Raw genomic sequence first — 20,076 nt, forward strand, 5'->3', positions numbered from 1 at the left:
TCATTACATCTTTAATATAATTTCAGTAAATCTGAATAACAGGAATTGTTTTAAAACAAGATTAATATTCTGTGCCAAGTTCTATAGTGGGTCACTTTCAGAAGTGGTGTGCCGAGTCTTCATTTATTCACTCTAATTTAAGATTTTTGCATGCCAGTAATACATTTTAATCGTTTTAGAAGGTCTCTTTCTGTAAGTCTTTAATATATAAACTATTGTATGTAAAGTAAATAAGGTTTTTAAAATGTTTAAGAAGCTTCATTTAAAATTAAATTAAAATGCAAAGCCCCCTGACCGGTGGCCAGGACCCGGGCAGTGAGTGCCACTGAAAATCAGCTCGCATGCCGCCTTTGGCACATGTGCCGTAGGTTGCCTACCCCGGTGTATACTATAGGATACTATTTATGCTGTGTACAGTACCATACAATAAAAAGTAAGTTCCTTATCTAATCCTGCAACTCACAGAAGAAAAGGAGCTAAGAAATGTAATGCTCCACCCTCTTGAACAAAGTTCATGTTGTGTTATATTTCCCTATTACAATGATTTTATGATAGCTTTAACATTTAACTTAAGGTCATCTTAGCAGTTCCAATAAGAACCATTTACTAAAGGGAACTTACAGTTAAACATTTTGTGAGCCGTTACTTGGCATATACAATTTTATCCTGCTCCAGAGCAAACTTTTTGACCAAAAAATCTTAAGTTTAAGTATATCATAAGTAGTAGGTCTCTGAGCTTTCCTCCCTTTAATCCCCCCCCCGAACCCCGTCCCTCTGGCTGCTTGAAACAAAGCAGTGTTCTCTTTCTCTTAGACATCATGGCTACTGTGATGATGTATTTTCTCATCTGGCCTTCTGGCTGCAAGGGTATATGTATGTCTACTAGCCTACTTCTAGCCTGTTGTGAAGGGGGCAGTTTTTTCTACTTTAGCCCCTAACCCTTTTTCACCTCCATTTTAGGAGGAGTCCCACCTCAGCGAATAGCTTCAGAATTTGGATCTACTGTTGCTTGTGACTCTTACTAGCAGCAGTAGAATGAAATGAATGTTTGTGAGAGCTTAAATACTGCCTATGGGGTTCTGAATAGTAGTAGTGAAAAGTGACAAGATACTGACAATGACAAGTTGCTGCTTGGCAAAACTCTGTGCATCAGCAAAGGTATTGGAGCTTCCTGCAGACTTAAGAATTCTATTGAATGCAAATAGAATGTAGTGTCTATGGCAGGGGTCGGCAGCCTTTCAGAAGTGGTGTGCTGAGTCTTCATTTATTCACTCTAATTTAAGGTTTCGCGTGCCAGTAATACACAAACATTTTTAGAAGGTCTCTTTCTATAAGTCTTTACATACAACAATAGTTTAGTTATATATTAAAGTAAATAAGGTTTTTAAAATGTTTAAGAAGCTTCATTTAAAATTAAATTAAAATGCAGAGCCCCCTGGACTGGTGGCCAGGACCCAGGCAGCGTGAGTGCCACTGAAAATCAGCTCGCGTACCACCTTTGGCACAAGTGCTATAGGTTGCCTACCCCTGGTCTATGGCCGTAAGGGCAAGACATTTTTCTAAAATGAAAGCTGAGATTCTGAAATTCCCCTGTTTCTCTCCTCCCTCAGAAAAAATGCCAGAGAAATCTTACTATGTAAGTAGGCTTCTTAAGTGCTTAGTGTGTTACATATAAAGACAAAAAAACCTGATTATATTTATGCATTTTATTTCAGATCTGAAAGTTGAGTTTTGACCAGTTCATTCTTGCAAAAGAAATCCAGAAACTAGAGAATAAAAATGGGGACTCCTGGATCGGGGAGGAAAAGAACTCCAGTAAAAGATAGATTCTCTGCAGAAGATGAAGCCTTGAGTCACATTGCCAGAGAGGTCTGTAAATATTAAATTATCTAACATATAAAGAACAAATGAAAAACCCAGAATGCAGCCATAAAAATTAAAACTGTTTCATGCATAGTTCTTAAGGTGGCAACAATGACTAGTTGCCGTATTTAACAATTGTTATAAAAATTGAAGTATTTAAATACGTAGTAGCTTAAATCAAACTAAGCTAAAATATATTATTGTAACATTTTAAAGTGTATTGTTGCTGTTACTCATTTATTCTAAAGTAATTGATTACTTGTTTTCTAAAGAAATGGCTTAGTCCAAATTGTTTTTGAAAATCTATATTTATCTCTGCTGTGATTTATACCATGCTTTGGGTTGTTTATGTTGAATTCTAGTGGATATTACACATGAAATTCTGTGTTATAACTTTCAGGGGAAGTTCATAATTTTCAAAAAATTATTCAGGAATATAGGTTGGGTTTAAAATTTTCTGGAGCACAATTGTTAGCTCACCTTAATTTGTAGGTGACTGGCAGGTGAATATTCGCCAGAGGCGAGCAACTGGAAGTTGGTAGGAGTCTTAAGAAGAAGTTGATGCAGGGAGAAAATTGGTCCTACTAAGCGTCAGGTATTGGAGATATATAAACAGGAGATGAGGATTTACTTACTGGGAATGGTTCTAGTATGAAAAGAACTGGGATTTACTGGAAGGCAAGGACCCATAGTACAGAAGGGAATAGAGAAAGATTGAGCCAAGTTCTGCACTTAGTTGCACCCATGCAAACCTGTTGACTTCAGTGGGTTTGCAGAGGCAATCTGAGGGCAGAATTTGATCATCTTTATACTGTGAAACCATAGTAAACAGAGAACATCTATATTTAATCACATTTCATAAGATAAAATAGTTACATAATCACATCTTTGGCAATATAGCAGCAGTTCCTCACTATCAAATATTGAGCCATTAAAGAGCTGAAGTAAAATAATGCTCCTAGACTTGTAGGGTAGTGAATGAGCATAATAGGGGGAGCTCACAGTGATCCCTATATTTAGGTTTTCCAACACTTTCCACTACAAAAGTTTCTGGGGACCTTGTTAAGAAAAGTTGTGATGCCTTCATTGTTTACAGCAGGCCTTTGAAATTTGGCAGAGATGAAGCTTTGGGATCAGAAAAATGCCTTTTCTTGGCCTCATGAAATGCCACTCAGGTTTGAGAGAGACTTTTTAAAATTGCCATTTCCCCTTTGTCACTTGTTGTCAGCAAAATGTTGTCATCATGTTAAAATAACTGAACATGAGCATTCATCAAAGCAGCAGCAAGAAACTGACTAGGAATACCAGGAGAAGGCAACCTTTCTGGGAGGAGAGGTAAAAAAAGCTGAGCCTGGCTGGCTCCTTGAACCTAGTGCAGAGCCCTGGCTAGCCGTTACCCCTTCTGTGGGGGCATCATGTCGGGAAGGATTCCACACACACACGCACCCCCAAACACATCTTTGAGATCAGGGGCTTCTCTTTTGAATGATTGTTCATATAAACATTCCACTAATGGTGTGCAAGTGCTTGAGTTTGCAGTCTTTTAGCCAACAGTTTCCATGTGGTGCGTGTGCTACCTGAGATTCATAGTCATAGAAATGAAGGACTTGAAAGGATTACGTCCAGTTCCCTTTGCTGAAACAGGACCAGGTAAACCTGGACCATGGTTGACAGGTGTTTGTCCAACCCGTTCTTAAAAACGTCCAACGATGTGGACTCTGCCAACTCTCTTGGAAGCCTGTTCCAGAGCTCAACTACCCTTAAGAAGCTTTTCCTAATATATAACCTAAATATCCCATGCTGCAGATTAAGCTCATTACTTCTTATTCTACCTTCAGTGGATATGAGGAGCAAGGGATTCCCATCCTCTTTATAACAGCCCTTAACATGTTTAAAGACTGTTGTCAGGTCCCCCCTCAGTCGTCTTTTCTCAAGACTAAATGTGTCCAGGTTTTGTTTTTTGTTCTTTTGCAACTCCTCCCAGCTTGGTGTCCTCTGCAGATATTATAAGCACACACTCCACTGCATTGTCCAAGTCATTTATGAAAATATTGACTAGTACCAAACCCAAAACTAACCCGGGTGGGACCCCATTGCTTACACCTTCCCAGTTTGACAGTATATCATTGATAATTACTGTTTTGAGTATGGTCTTTCATCCAGCTGAGCACTCGCCATATGAATTTTATCTAGATTGCATTTCCCTAGTTTGCTTAGGAGAATGTCATGTGGAACTGCACTAAAATCAAGATATACTTAATCTTCTTTAGGTGCTTAAATAAGAGCTGACTTCTTTTAGAGATCTGGCCCCAAATGTGAAAAACTGGTTCCACTTTGGAAACAACTAAAGAAGATCTTCCTTTCTCTTAAGCTGTTCTGTTTTGGAGATGAGGTTCTGCACTCTCTCCCCACTGTCAACTTGAAGTTGTGAGCATGCTTGGTGTATGGCAGATTAACTGCCAAGTTCTATGGGGCCCTGAATTTGACAGAATATTAATTCAGATATTTTGGATTGTTCTGGTGCTTCCACTCTTACAGTCCAATTTTTGTCTTGTGGATGCTGTACTGAAGACATCATTCTGTTTTTGTGACATTACAGTCTGTGGTCATGAAAATGGTTTACATGTACCTGCCAATATCAGTGTCTATAAGCAGGGGCATTTAGAAAGAAGACTAAGTGCACACCTTTTCAATTCAGTTGAAAAACGTTAGGCTTGCAGGGATATAAGTCGACTGCTTCCCCTATTCACTCGGCAAGTAACAGTCAAAGAAAGAAATTAGGTTGATTTGGCATGATATGTTTTTGACAAATCCACGCTGAATGTTCCCTATAACTCTGTATTTGTTTACAAGATGTTTAATAATTTATGCCAACATCTTTCCAAGTATCAAAGTTAGGTGGACTGGTCTGTAATTCCTTGGGTCCTTCTTTGTTCCTCTTTTTAAAGATATGTTTGCCCTTCTCCAGTCCTCTGTGACCTCACCTGTCCTCTATGCTTTCTCAAAAATAATTACTGACAATTGAGATTGCTTCAGCTAATCCCTTAAGTGTCCTAGCATGCATTTCATCAAGCCCTGTTGTCTTGAATATGTCCAAATAATCTAAATATTCTTTAACATATTTTTCCTCTTTTGGCTTGTGTTCCTTCCCTCTTGTTAATATTAATTGAGTATCTGGTCACTATTAAGCTTTTGATTGAAAACTGAAGCAAAATAGGCATTAAACACCTCAACCTTCTTGATGTCATCAGTAAGGCTAAGATTTTATCACAGATTTTTTTTTTTTAGTAAAAGTCACGGACAGGTCATGGGCAATAAAGAAAATTCACGGAAGCCCATGCCTGTCCCTGACTATTACTAAAAGTATCCATGACAAAATGAGGAGCTTCAGGGTCTCCACACAGCCCTGGCAGCTACAGGGGCCCCAGCTCAGAGCTCCTGGGGGCTCAGAGCTCCAGGGTCCCACACCACCAGCAGCTCGGAGCTGTGGGGTCCCCCTGTGGCTCGCAGCTCCAGGGGCTCCCGTTGCTCAGAGCAGCTGGGAGATCTGGGGGCGGGGATCCCCCCCGGGTGGATTCCATTACTTGAGTGATCTCCATGACAAAATCGTAGCCTTAGTCATCAGTTGTTATAAGTAGGGCTGTCAATCACAGTTAACGCCGGTTGGGGTGAAGGGGGGTGCAGGCTCTGGGGTGGAGCCAGGGAAGAGGAGTTTGGGGTGCAGGAGGAGGCTTCGGGTTGGGGAGAGCTCAGCGTTTGGGTGCGGGGAGGGAGGCATCAGTGGTGGGGAGACTAGCTCCATTGAAAGGGGTGGGGGTACACGAAGCCCCAGCAGGCAGCAGAGGGAAGAGGCGCGAAGCCCCAGCTAGCAGCTCAGCTGGAGAGAAGCCCCAGCCTATATTTTAAAATATAGAAAACATCCTAAATATTTAAATAAATGGTATTTTATTATTGTTTAACACTGTGATTTAAAACTTTAATCAGGATTAATTTTTTTTAATCGCTTGACTGCCCACATTATTAACTCTTTCCCTGCTAAGTAGAGGGCCTATGCTTTCCTTTGTCTTTTTCTTGCTCCTAATGTATTTAAAAAACCTCCTCTTATTGCCTTTTCTTTCTCTGGCTAAGGGTAACACATTTCGTTCCTTAGCCTTTCTGATTTTGTCTATACATTCTTCTGCTATTCTTTTATACTCTTCGTTAGCATTTTGTTCGTGTTTATACATTTTTAGAATTCCTTTTGATTTTCAGGTCATTAAGAGCTCCTGTTGGAGCCATATTAACCTCTTTCTAGTCTTCCTGTCTTTCCTTTGCATCGGAATAGTTTGCAGTTGTGTCTTCAATATTCTTGCCATGAGAAACTGCCAGCTCACCTGAACGCTTTTTTTCCTTAGATTTTTCTTTCCATGGGACCCTATCTACCAGTTCTTTGTGTCTGTCAGTCTGCCTGTTTGAAGTCCATTATCCTCATTCTGCTGCTCTTACTCCTTCCTTTTCTTAGAATCATGGACATCTATCATTTCATGGTCACTTTCACGCAAATTGCCTTCTACCTTCAGATTTGCTACCAATTCCTCCTTGTTGGTCACAATTGAGTCTGACATGGCAGTCCCCTTGGTTACTTCCTCCACTTTCTGAAACAAAAAAGTTGTCCCCAATACAGTCCAAGAACTTTTTGGAAAATTTGTGTTTTGTTGTTGTTACCAGGTGTTGTGTTTTGAATATTTCTGTTTGTCTTTGAAATGCTGCCGCCTCCTCCACCTTCCTTGTTCTGTGCTCTGGAGTAGATCCCAACCATGCCATTATTTATATATATATAATATAATATTTTTACCCCTTTTATTTTTACCCAGAGACTTTCAACTGGTCTGTCTCTCACTTCCTTCTGGACCTCCGAACAAGTGTATATATTCTTGATCTAAAATGCAACACCACATCACTTTTTATCTGCCTGTCCTTCCTGAACAAGCCATACCCTTCTATGCCAGTATTCGAGTCACAGAACTTATCCCACCAAGTCTCTGTGGTGATAATTAAATTACGATTTATTTTACAGACGAATGTTCCAGTTCTTGTTTGTTCCCCATACTCCTTGCATTTGTGTATATACATCTAAGATGTTAAGTAGTTCCCCCACTGATTTCCTTTTTATTGCTCCTTAGACTGTATTGTAATTTTCAATGTCACTCCAAACATCTATCCCTCTGTTAAGACCACTTTTTTATGCTTATCTGTGGACTTTTGTCACCTTCCCCCTTTGGTGTGCGAAGATGCTCTTCCCCTTCTTGGTCAGGTGGACCCCATCTGTTTCCAGCAAACCTCTTCTTTCCAGAACAGGAGCCCTTAGTTGAGGAAGCAGAACCCTGCTATCACACCAGCTGTGAATTCATCTCCAGGATGCATGTAGCCCTTCCTGCTTCATGTCAAGGGCATAAAAGGCAAAGCGCACCAACCACCACTCAGTTCCTTTCACTACCTCTTAATTCTTCCAGGTTCCCCAGATTCAAATACTGTTTCTTTTTTGAGGGTGCCATGCTTTATTAAAATGATGGGCAACTAAATGCCTGCCCTGCTTATGGGAGTTGTAAATCCTGGAAAATTTGCTATCTGCAGGACTCAGACGAAGGCTCGACTACAGATATATATCTCACAGGCAAGTCCATGAAGCTGGCATCAGTGCCTAGATCTCAGGACACCACTGTCCATGACCTCCCAGTGCTGAAGTGATCAAGTGCTAGCTCGTGGACTCACAGGGCTTTATCTTCAGCTCTGGCTTCTAGAGTGGCCAAACACAATAAAAGATAATCAGAGAAAGTACAGGCCAAGAGGACGTCTAGCGGTTGATCCTCTTTTTTTTGAAAATCTTCTCAAAAAGAATTTCTTCTCTGTACCGCTCTACTTTCAAGACTTGCGGTCCCATGTGGTTCCTGCCAATGCTGAATCTTGCTGTGCTGCCATGGCTTTAGCTCAGAGATAGCAGTCAAATGAGTTATCCAAAGTGGCACTGCTGAAAACTTTAATTGAACAACTTAACTCCGTTAACCTCCAGCTCTTTAACATTGGCATCAACAAAGGCTTTTCCAACACTGCAGACAGCCGTAGTAATATCTAGATCTTCACCGTGATGTCATGGCACAGTCTCTGTTGTTGTTCCCTTGTGCCATAGAGCAATGACAGTCCTCATCGTGCTGTACGAACCAGAATCTCCCTTGCTGTCCACATTTGTATTGCTAGTGGCACCAGGACACACTCTGTCTATAGTGAAGAGTATCGCTTTGGTGTTACCAACAATGCCCACATGTATGGCACCATCTATGGAGTTGGCATGCTCCTTTTTCATTGTCCTCTTGGATGGCTTCACATGATGGCTAGGGAATGGAACATTCCCATACGTACTCTCCCAGAAGGTCATCTCCACCTTCCTCAGCCTCGCTTAGAGAATCTAGGAATTTCTCTCAAGACAGATACTGGAATGCTCACTAGACAGGACATGGGGCCGTGGTTCCTGACACCATGGCCACCAGGCTCTGACCCTTTAATGCCCATACTGAGGTGCCTTGGACTACTCAGGGAAGATAGAACTACCCAGACAGGACTTGTTACTCTAAGGCTTCTCCTTCTACACCCATGGTGATGTCAGGTTGCACCTGAGCCTCTACCTGCTCAGACTTTCTCTGGCATGTCCTCCCATTTAGGTGATGTCACAGTTCCTCTGGTTAATCTGTTTGGGCCCACTATAATTTCCTAAACCACCAGTTATGCTGTGGTTCACCTGAGTACATCTTGAACAATTATAGGTGATTTCAGGACCTCCAGAAGACCGTCTCTAACTCCTTACAAATCCCAATGGAGGAGGTCTAGGAATCTATCCATAAACTAATCAATAGCTTATAGTCTGTTTCTTCAGGGAAGATGGTCCTTCTCATGAACAAGGCCATTATGGACCTTACACGAGTGATCTTGCCTATAGTGCTTCCCACATCCTGCAAAGTGGATGAAAAGTATCAAGTTCCATCTTCAGGGGCTGAGTTCTCTTATATGCAGCCAGTATCATCATCATCAACAGTGGCAGATGCTAATCAAAAGTTGTCAGGAAAAAAACACTCCAAAACACAGGGAACCTAACAGATTTGATTTATTGACCATAAGTCGTACTCCTCTGCTAGCTTGCAGTTATGTGGTGTTAATTACAAGGTCATGATGGCCAGGTATGACTTCCTTAATTATGAAAAGTTCACATCTTTGTTAACAAGAGCTGCCTCATACAAAGGAGGAATGTGCCACACTTCCCGGCCTCACTGGAGTAACTGATGCTATATATCATTCAGTAACTACATCAGTAGTTATATAACAGGTCTTATGGCTGCAAGGATCATTGGACTTTTCTCAGGAGGTGCAGTCTACAGTGTACGCCTTTTTGAAGGACTGGAGTTACTCGGCTCTAAAACAGATGGAGCCCTTCACCCTCTGAAGGATCTGAGTGCAACACTTAGATCTCCTGGGGTCTACAGACTAGCCCATAAAAGGAAACACATCAGACAGCAGTCATGTGCCCCACAAAGGCCACATCCTTCACCTGTCTTCATCAGAGAATGCCTCTTCTTGAAGACACAGTCAAAGTTTCCACAAAAGGAGAGAGACTAAATTTGCAGGTCACTCTGTGCAGCCTGTATTGTCAGCAAATCTTTCATTTTCCTTGAATTGTCAGGAGATACAAATTTACTTCTATGGATTTAGGGCCGCCAACCCTTTCTTTTGGGAGCTGTCTAATGCTTTTCAGGCACTTACGGTCCTCAATTGATGGACCAATGTGTAATGGATAAGATAACAGGATATTATTCTGTTTCACAATGAGCCTACGCCCAACCCACTATCTCTGTTCCTTTTCAGGAACCCTTCTTGTGGGACTCCATTGTACAAAAGTCTCAGTGAGAAGGGTTGGAGAGATCCAAACATTGATGTCCAACCTTCCTTGCATGGTCTTCTGTCCAGACAAGATGTCTTTCTAAACACACCCAAAATTTCTGTGACTACCTTTAGCAAAATTCTGTTTGAACCAAAAAATTCACCAGACCCAGCACATGGGTCCAGTGGCCCACTCCCTAACCTCTTTAATATAACAGTCTTCTGCTAAGAGCTAATGTAGTTAGTCCTGGAGCTCAAGCTGTGCTGCAGTGCTAAAGGTTAAGGGTTCAGATACTATGGATGATGAGAGGGTTGTTAAAGTTGCATATGATGGAATATATTTTTACCTTGTTCCTTTAAAAAAAAATCTAGCCAATTACATACAAAATATACTGTGTAGAATGTACTTTAAGTTGAACATTTTGTTATAAAGAAAATTGTTCGGTTTGCGAAGTCAAACACTCAAATTAGGAAATGTCAGTTTTTAGGTTGCCCATGTATCTTAATTCTGACTTCTTGTATGCATTAATTTTGATATTTTTTAATTACATAATCACATTCTATTTTTTTCTAGATGACCAATAAGACATGCTTAGGGAATGAATCAGGGTTGTGTTTTTCTATGAGGCTATTTGCAGGATCCTTGCCTCATTTGTTCTAGAACTTGGAAGCTGTGTGAAGAACAAGGCATAGGACAGCAGGAAGAGAAATGATGCTCTTGTGCAGGTGAATGCCATAGAGAACTCAGTTTTATCCCCATCTCTGCCATCTTTTTCTGAAGGGCTGAGCAAGTGACATTAACCAAAATGTTGACAGGTGCCCTAGTTGTGTGTACCTCATTTCCAGGGTATACAATTTGAAACACAGAATAACATGGAGGAATACTGAGCATTCAACTGCAGCTGAAGTCTGGGATTCTGGAAGCTCAGCACCTCTACCAGTAAGTCAGCAGAATCTAGTGTAATGATCACAGGGTTGGGGAAATTCTAATCCTGGCTCTGCCAGTGGTCGACTGTACGGTCTCGGACAAGCTTGTCCTTTCTCCACCTGTAAATGGGGGAAATAATGCTCTTACATCACTGTAAAGATGTGGAAAGCATGTGTGAGACGCTCAGATACTATGGTGGTGAGTGTAGAAAAGAACATGAGGAAATGAAAAATCCTGTGTTTACTGTAGGTTTTGGATAGTGTGCTGTAAATAAGACGGGATACCAACTAAAGGTGAGGTTAAAAATATTGAGCAGCTGCTTCATTTTCTGAACCATCATCTATCCTGTGTGCTGAAAGGGTGAGAGGTCTGGTGGGAAGAGTAAAATATGATGATGCAGTTAAAGGCTGTCATATTGTGTACACGCAAGGGGGAAGGATTAAGGTTGCATGGGCAACCTAAATTCTGGTATATCTTAACTTTTGAGTGCTTGACTTTGCCACCTAAATGCTTTCTTACCATGACTTTTGATGCAACTAGATCATATTAGTGCATGTGAACAGGAAGTACTAGAATGAATATGTAACTATCATTTTCAGAATTTTTTCCAAAATTGGTGAAACTTAATTTTAGAACACATTTCAGTATTAAGTTAGAGACTGTCAACTTAAAACCTAGTCAACCTTAAAAAAAAGAAAAGAAAAGTAGTTTTAGCTATAGCTGCCAATGGCTTTGCTGGCGATTGTGGTTTTTCAGTCATCTTTTCCTGTTCTATAAAAACTCTTTTGTTCTATTTGCTGGATGAAAGATCTGCACCAATATGGGAAACTGACTTCTGCAGAGAGAACAGTGAAACTAACTTATTAAAAATGATGTAAAAGTAGTTTGTATTATTAAAACCTTGTATGATGGTGCCTTCTGCTGTCAGGTGGTTTAGCCCCCTTTGTTCATGCAGAGCTATCAGGCTCTTGTATACTGCTTCAGAGAAAATACCATAGCCATCTTCATGCCCAGTATACAGGCTATCATAGTCCATCTGTTAGCCAACTTAATTGAATGTAAGAGGACTGAGCTAATGTTCTCTTTGAAAGGGCTAAAAAAGTATTTTCCTACAGTATAATCGATGGAACCAATACCGCTTCAATAAAATTAGGTTATTTAAATGGATTGAAACTTCTTTAAAAGTAACGATGTACTTATTTCTGGAATCTCTGTATGTTCTCTCCTGGTGCTTTAAGAGTCAAACTGTCTCATTAAACACAGCATGGTAGTTTTGATACTGTCCCTCACCATTGTCTAGCCTCTTTAGAGGACTAGTTGGATATGGGCCCACTCCACAGTTTTCAAAAGGTAACTCAATTGTCTAAGTACATATTTGTTTCTGGTGAGACTTCTTTCTATTTATAGTTAAAGTACATCTTCCTTTTAGCTCATCTTATCCTATACTTTGTGTTGACATTATTAGAATGACTCTTCACTAATTTCTGTGCAATCCATATGTTAAGTAAAAAACTTGGATGTACAGACGTTTCCACAATGTGCATCTACAATTCTATAGTGTGCTTGGCACCAGATAGGGTGTGGAGGTGTCCTGCTCCCTGTGCTGAAGAGCTTGCATTCTGAGAAGGACCAACAATAGACATCTGGTGATGAGAAGATGAAATTACAAATTGTTGGAGTGATGTTCAGCTTTTATCTATCTAGAGGACATCTTCCCTTCTCATTATTTCTCGCTACCTGATAAGAGGGACTACATACATTTTTTCCCTATCTTTCTAGGTTGCTAAGAATAGAGATGAACCCCACCCTCAAATAGAGCTTCACTAATATGTGGGTTAAAAGTTGATTGGTGCAATGGCCAGCATAGTTCAGTGGTGGCAATGAAGGTCACAGTGCTTAAATACAGAGTACAAAGCTTGATGTATAGGTACCACAAAGGTCAAAGTTAGTTACTTGCTAATCTTGGATCATTAAGATAGACTAGTCACTTTCATTTGTTAATTTATAGTCAACTTCACATTCTGCTTCTCATATGTTAGAATAGTGCTATAGTGTCTGCAGATGCAGTGTAATGTTTACAGTCAAGCCAGTTGTTTTAATTGAAATAACTTTTTAAAATATTCCCTGAAGTTATTAGATTTTGTGAGAAATGTATTAAAATATATCTCCCATGGTATATGGCACTATAAGAACTTTAATGTGATGTCAAAGTTCTTTACAAAAGTGGATAAGGCTATCCTCATTTTGCAGAAGGTAAAACTGGTACAACAAGATTAACGCGTGCAAGGTTACACAATGAACCAAGACTACAATGCTGATCGTTTGAGTCAAGTAGTCAACTTCTCGGTCTTCAATTTTGTAAGGGAGGTTAGTTGCACAGATTAAATGTCTAGGTAGTATCAAATTACTTAGGATGCTTAAAATCTTACTGAAAATTAGAACTTTGTGTTTTTACTTCTCTTGAATTTTGGATATAATTTTTGTGGAAAAATCACTTTTTGGTCAGGTTTTGACTGTTTTTAAGGAAAACTGGGAGTTCTGGATATCAGAGTAAATTTCCTAATTTTTTTATCTTTAATAGTACAGTCTCTTGCCAGACTTCTAAAGGGGGCCTGTGCATATTTAAAGATCTATTGATAGACAGATTAATTGTTTGAATCCATTTGATTTCTCTAATTTGTGCAAGTCTGTCTGTGTTTGCATGCTGTGTTTACAGACAATTTACACAGCAGGGTTTTAAGTCAAAAAGTAACTGGTTGGATTATAAGATTTCCTGTACCCTTTTTTTCTGCTTTGAAAAGTGTCTTGTTAGTGCAGAGCTGGCACTGATCTGAAACCATTTCAACTGAGTATGTAAAATATGTGAAATGTAGTCTTGGTGAGAGTTAATTAAATGAGGGCAGGCATTTTTATATGGTAGGCAATATAAATAGTTATAATTTGTTTGCCTCTTTATTCCTTTACCATTTGATGACTATTTTTGTCTTTAGATGTAGTGTAACCAAACTCTAAAAACATAATTATGCACCTATTCTTTTCTTTGATTTTGATAAACTAATCTGGAAATAGTGAATCATCTGCAGTTGTCATGTAAATCTCACAGATTACAGCAAAAGGAATTGTTATAAAATGAGGGTGTTGTCATGACCGAAGCCAGTAGATATTCTTTCACAACTATAGCACTCACCAAATTTTGAAAAGAAATTCAGCTAGTAGACTGAGTACTCAGCTTTTGGACTCAGCTTGTCTCCTTTCAACCTCTAACCCTGTGACTTCCTGTTGTGAGAAATTTTCATCCAACATGACAACACTGAATAAATTTGTGACAGCCTTTCAGCCGGGGTTCAATCCTTTAACATCTATGTACCAACCCTTAGGGGAATAATACAATGGCATGGGCTGTACTATCAATAATACATTGAAGACACAGTGATTGGACCCTGAATAAAGAGCAGCTGCTTTAAAATGAAACCCAGAAAGACCTAAGTGAGGTAAGAGGAGGCAAATTCCTCAGCGAGATGGAAAATGCTACCACTCTCCTCAGTCAAGAACAAATGTCTGTTGGGAGTTATGCTGGACTTGTTAAGGACTATAGAGAAAGCAGCCATCGCTGGAAGTGCCTCTCTTTACCTCCAGCAAACAAGAAGGCTCAGTACATGCCTGTGAGACAAAATAAAAACAGCCATAGTAGTTAGAATTCATTCCCTGTTGGCTGGACTATTGCAACTTTTTCTCCTTTGGTCTAGATAAGAAACTTGAAGAAGCTGCAACTAATGCACAACACAGCTGCCTATCTCCTTAGCTAAATGTACCATATTAGTGCGCCACAACCTGTGCTACATCTCTTTTGGATTTTTTTATAAGAAAACAATAGAAAAATGCAAAAAGAAAATGGTGGATAAGCAATATTTATGGACAGCCATAATAAACATGATTAATAAAAACAGATTGCCGTGGTCATATGTGAAATAATGGGACATAAAACCTTTTTATATATGGTGAAAATTTACTGCAAATTCACTCTAGCTAATATCATAGAACCATAGAGTTAGAAGGGACCACAGAGGTCATGTAGTTTAACCCCCTGCCAAGATGCAGGATTTGTTGTGTCTAAACCGGTGGTGGGCAATCTGCGGCCAGTGGGCCACATGCTGCCCATCAGTGTAATCTGATTGTGGGCCATGAGAAATTTTGCTGAGACATGGCCTCCAGTGGCCATGGTTCACCTGCCGCTTCCCACAGCTCCCATTGGCCGAGAGTGGCGAACTGCGGCCACTGGGAGCTTATTGGTTTGCATTCCATCCCTTTGATCATCTTTATCACTCGCCTCTGGATCCTTTTCAGTTTCTCTACATCCTTCCTATGCATTGGTGACCAAAATTGGACACAGTATTCCAGCTGAGGCCTAAGCAGCACCAAATAGAGCAGTACTATCACCTCCTATGACTTGCATGCTATGCCTTTGTTAATACAACCTAAAATTGCATTTACTTTTTTTTTTTTGAAGCAGTGTCGCATTGCTGACTCATGTTGTGGTTGTGATCCACCACAACTCCAAGATCCTTCTCAGCAGTTATGCTGCCAAGCCAGTTTTCCCCATTCTATGTTTGGGCATTTAGTTTTTCTTCCCTAAGTATAGAACCTTACATTTGCCTTTGTTGAATTTCATTTTGTTATCTATAGGCCAGTTCTCCAATTTATCAGGATCCCTCTGAATTTTAGCTCTATCCTTCAAAGTATTGTTGTCCCTCCCACCCCCCCGATTTGTGTCACCTGTAAACTTGATCATTATGCTTTCTATACCTATATCCAGGACACAGAGCCACAAAGTCTCACAGAAAGTTGGTGGGAATTAAATCTAGATTTCCAAACTTTAACTCCATTGCTTTAGCCTTACGGATCATCCTTCCTCTGATATACTATTATGAAAGGACATATGGTTCATATGGACATATGGCTTTCCTGAATACGGCCCTCCAGGGGTGTTGTTACTTTAGCCTTTTTCGGGAGGGAAATCGCCACTGTTACACTACCACTGCTGTAGTCTTTCAGTGGTAGCAACCATGGAGGTGCTAGCATAGACAGGTGATTTTTGTGTCTCCATATCTTGCAGTGAAACTTGTCAAAAAGATAATCCTTAGGCAGGGCAGATTTTGATGTGCCCCATTAAAAATTGGTTGTAATTTAATTTTGACCAAATTAGGACGGCTTGGAAATCACAGTGCATTGTTGAGTGACTGCACATGTAGTCTCTTGTTCATAACCATCTCTAAAGAGAAGAATCACAAGAATGATTTGAGGGCTGGAAAAAGTGTCATATAGTTATGACCTATAGCGTCATATAGAAACTTAGGGAGCTCAGTCTATTTAGCTTATTAAAGAGGTGATTTGATCACAGTCTAGAAGTACCTACAGGGACAAGATATCTGATTTTAGGGCACTTTTAATCTAGTCTGCAAAGGCACAAGATGATCTAAAACAGTGGTGGGCAACCTGCAGCCCATGGGCCTCATGCAGCCCATCAGGGTAATCCGCTGGTGCGTCGCAAGACAGTGTTTACATTGACCGTCTGCAGGCACGGCTGCCTGCAGCTCCCAGTGGCTGCGTTTCACTGTTCCCGGCCAATAGGAGGTACGGGAAGTGGCATGGGCCGCAGGGACATGCTGGCCGCTGCTTCTTCCTGCAGCTCCCATTGGCCGGGAACGATGTTCGTAGAGCCATGCGCGAATGCAAAAATTTGGATCTGCATCCAGTCTACACTCCGCTCCCACAGCAGCGTGCTATCTCACAGTGCCTTTCAGGACAAGCATCTGTGTGCATGCGTATATACTGTGTAAGAAAGCTACATGGCTTAGTAAATGTGTACGCTATTGTTACATAAACATCTATCTTATTACTCAACAGACATCAGAACAAATAGCCTTTTATATTAAAAATAATGTAATAAATGTCTCAAGTCAGTAATACTCAATCACAAACTGAACTATAAAATAGTTTGTCTTTTTTTTCTTCTTCTTCTTTTTCCTTTATGCTGCTTTTCCTGGTGAGGGTTGTGGCGGCAATATGGAAAGTAGGGAGGACCAGACATCCTTTTTCTCTACAGTGTGTTCCAGCTCCCCCTGAGGGATTCACCAGTCTTCCCAGGCCAGCTGAGAGATACAATCCCTCCAGCATGTCCTGGGTTGGCTTTGGGGCCTCCACCCAGTCGGATGTGCCCAGTAGAGTGCCAACAGAAGCCTCCCTGGGGGCATCTTTATCAGGTGCCCAAACCACCGCAACTGGCTCCTCTCGATCCAGAGGGGTAGCGGCTCTACTCCAAGGCCCACCCAAATAGCCGAGCTCTTCACCTGGTCTCAACCACCCTGCAGAGAAACTTCATTTCTGCCTTTTGTATCCACGATCTCGTCCTTTCGGACATTACCCAAGTTCATGAACATAGGTGGGGATGGGGACACAGAGCAACTTGTAAACAGAGATCTTCATCAGAGAACTCAGCCCCTGCTTCACCAGCATGGATTGGTACAGCGCCCACATCACTGCCGCCACTGCACCAATCCGCCAGTTGATCTCGCTCTCTCTCTTGCCATCACTCATGAACAAGACCCATACATATTTGAACTCTTCAACCAAGGGTATCTGCCTATTTAGCTTGTGAGTTATAAAGTCATCCCACTTAAGAGCTCAGCAGTTTTCTTGCACCAGCCACCAGCTCTTTAGCTTAGGGTGGTTTTCCTCCTGTAGCATTTCATGTGTTGAGGAAATCAGATTTCTATCCTGATTCCTGGCCTTATCACTTAGGGTTAGCAGAATTTTCCCAACAGCAGGGATGTCAGGGGCTGAGAAGAGAGTCTTAGCCTCCTTGTCATGTAACTGTCAGTCTCCAGGCTTCCTGCTCAACACTTCTTGCTGTGGTCTGCAGTATTCCATTGATGCCTCACTGAGGTCTCAATCAGTAAAGCTGTTTGCTGCATGTGGTGCAATATGTTACCAGTGATGTTGAGGGGAAAAAAATGCCATGAGTACTAGTGAGCTACTTGCGTTTTTTAATTGATCAGAGAGCCCTCTAGACTAGGGTATTCTATACGTCATCCAGTGTGAGTTGCTGATAAAGAGGTAATTGTAGCTGATGATTCTGCAGGAACTCTATTAAGATGTTCAAAGTCTTGTGGTCAATGCTATCAATGAGCTTAGTATTCCACTTTTCTGTAAAAACGCCCTATATTCTGTCCCACTGCTCCTCAATTGTCTTAAGTATGAGTAGCTTGCTGTTCCATCATGTCTCTACATCTCCTTTCAGAGACTTTTGTAGTCTGCTTTGAAGTCCAGATCTCCTGAAGTAAGTAATGAGGTTTTGGCTTGTGTGTATCAGTTGCTTTACTGCTTCCTCTTTCTGGTTTCCCGGTTTGGTAATGTGCTCAATATGGTATTATAATGTGTGCTGATTGAGAAAGCCATACTGACTTACTTTGCAGAAGCAGCTGCTTCCCTTTCCAACTGACCTGATATGGCAATACTAAAGTCAGGTGAAGTTTCCTAAACTGCTTGGCTGCTTAAACTACAGCGATAGGAGCATGGGGATTTTTGCAGGTTGTCTTGATCTATCACCTCCCCTTTCTCTGTATATGGGGGTGGGGTCAGAGCAAATATTTAGTCTCTATAAGGAGGCAGACTTGGCTGTGTGTTTTGGTCTATATCACACTTCTCTCTTTTTGGGGGAGGCGGATTTTGTGTCTCTTGAAAGTGCACGCAGGAATTTCATTATATTCGCACCCAATCCACGATCTGCAAACAAGGTGAACAATACAACTGCATCCGTGGATATAAAGCGGATATCCATGGATTTGCAGGGCTCTAGCTATTTGTCCAGGAATTTCTGAAAGCTAGGGATCAAGTTCCCATGATACCACTTTCTCTATCCCATAATGTAATGCTTTCACCATTTTTTTTTAACACTCCGACAGTCCCATGCACCTTTTTTCGGTCTCTGTTTCTTTGGCAGAAACATGGGCCCAGTAGAGCTCAGTGCAATTATCATGAGCATTCCTAATTCAGGACATACGCTTCTTCTGTGTTTGAAGAACTTGAAGGAGTACTACTACAACAGGGAGTGTGATGAGGAAGATGCAGTTCCTTTGGGCATTCATGGAGCAGCTCCAGTTGGTGGATTGCTGCTTCTGGGCCCGAGAAATGAGCACTGATTGGTGGGATTGCATCATAATGCATATTTGAGAATACAGCTGCAAAACTTTCAGATGCAAAAGCCCATTTTCTGGATCTGTGCACCAAGCTTATCTCTGACCTTAAGCTCAGGCACACCAAACTGAGCTGCACTGATATTGGAGAAATGAGTGGCAATCACGCTCTGGAAGTTTGTAATACCAAATTGCTATCGGTCAGTGGGGGAATCAGTTTGGAGTTGGTAGATCCACAGTCGGGGCCAGTGTCATCCAAGCGTGTGGGGCCATTAAGTGTCTCCTGCTACACAGGGCTATGACTCTTGGTAATGTACAGAGAATAGTGGATAGATCTGCAGCATTGAGGTTCCCAAACCATGATGGAGCAATAGATGGCGCACACATCCCTATTCTGGCACCAGCCTACCTTGCTATTCAATACATCAACAAAGGGATTTTTTTTGCATAGTTATGCAAGCAATAGTAGTTCACTAAGGATGCTTCACTGATATTAATGTGGGCTAGTTAGGGAAGGGGCGTGATGCTTGCCTTTTTAAGAACACACGGCTTTTCAAAGAGCTGCATGCAGGAATATTCTTCCTCACCTGGTGCATTACCTTTAGCAATGTTGAAATGCCAGTAGTGGCTCTGGGGACCCAGCCTACTCCTTGCTCCCCTGGCTCATGAAACCATACATTGGCCACCTTGATAGTAGCAAAGAAAGATACAACTATTGGCTCAGCAGGTGCAAAAGAGCTGTGCTTTTGGTAGATTGAAGGGTCCCTAGTGTGGTTTACTCAGACTGGATGAGATCCAGTTTAGTATCAGCTAGCTGATTTATTGGAGTAGACTAGAGGGTTTTTCTTTACTCTGTCAAGCTTCCATCATAGGAGCTAGCAGCTTGTTGGCATCTGCTGCTGTTTCCTGTCCACTCCTGCTGAGACTAGTTATGATTGGCTCTTTAACTGCTGGGACTCTGATGGAGAAAGGGGTGGAGGCACTTTTTGCTGGATACTTGAAGCTCCTGAAGGAGGGGAGAGGGTGGATTCTCTTTACTACACCAAGCTGGGAGTTTGTCACCAGCAGCTGCCTGGCATAGCTGCAGTTTCTCTTTTATGTTCTGTTACCGATAAGCCTCTTCCAAAGCACGGTGTGTATTAGAAAATTCGAACAGAGTCTCATAAATTTTAGAACAAGTTTTGGAAA

General features: G+C 41.2%; 1 protein-coding gene across 13 annotated transcripts in view; it reads left to right on the plus strand.

Moving 5' to 3' along the window:
• Positions 1-20,076, plus strand: part of LRRFIP2 (LRR binding FLII interacting protein 2) — a 143,128-nt gene that overhangs the window by 14,857 nt on the left and 108,195 nt on the right. For all 13 annotated transcript variants that reach the window (XM_075125648.1, XM_075125650.1, XM_075125649.1 and 10 more), the window contains exon 2: positions 1,716-1,869. In XM_075125648.1, coding sequence (XP_074981749.1) covers positions 1,780-1,869 — 90 coding nt within the window. In that variant the 5' untranslated portion in view covers positions 1,716-1,779. The remainder of the gene's footprint in view (positions 1-1,715; positions 1,870-20,076) is intronic.

Source organism: Caretta caretta, chromosome 2 (assembly GCF_965140235.1).
Source record: "Caretta caretta isolate rCarCar2 chromosome 2, rCarCar1.hap1, whole genome shotgun sequence".
In the NCBI taxonomy this organism is placed as follows: Eukaryota; Metazoa; Chordata; order Testudines; family Cheloniidae; genus Caretta; species Caretta caretta.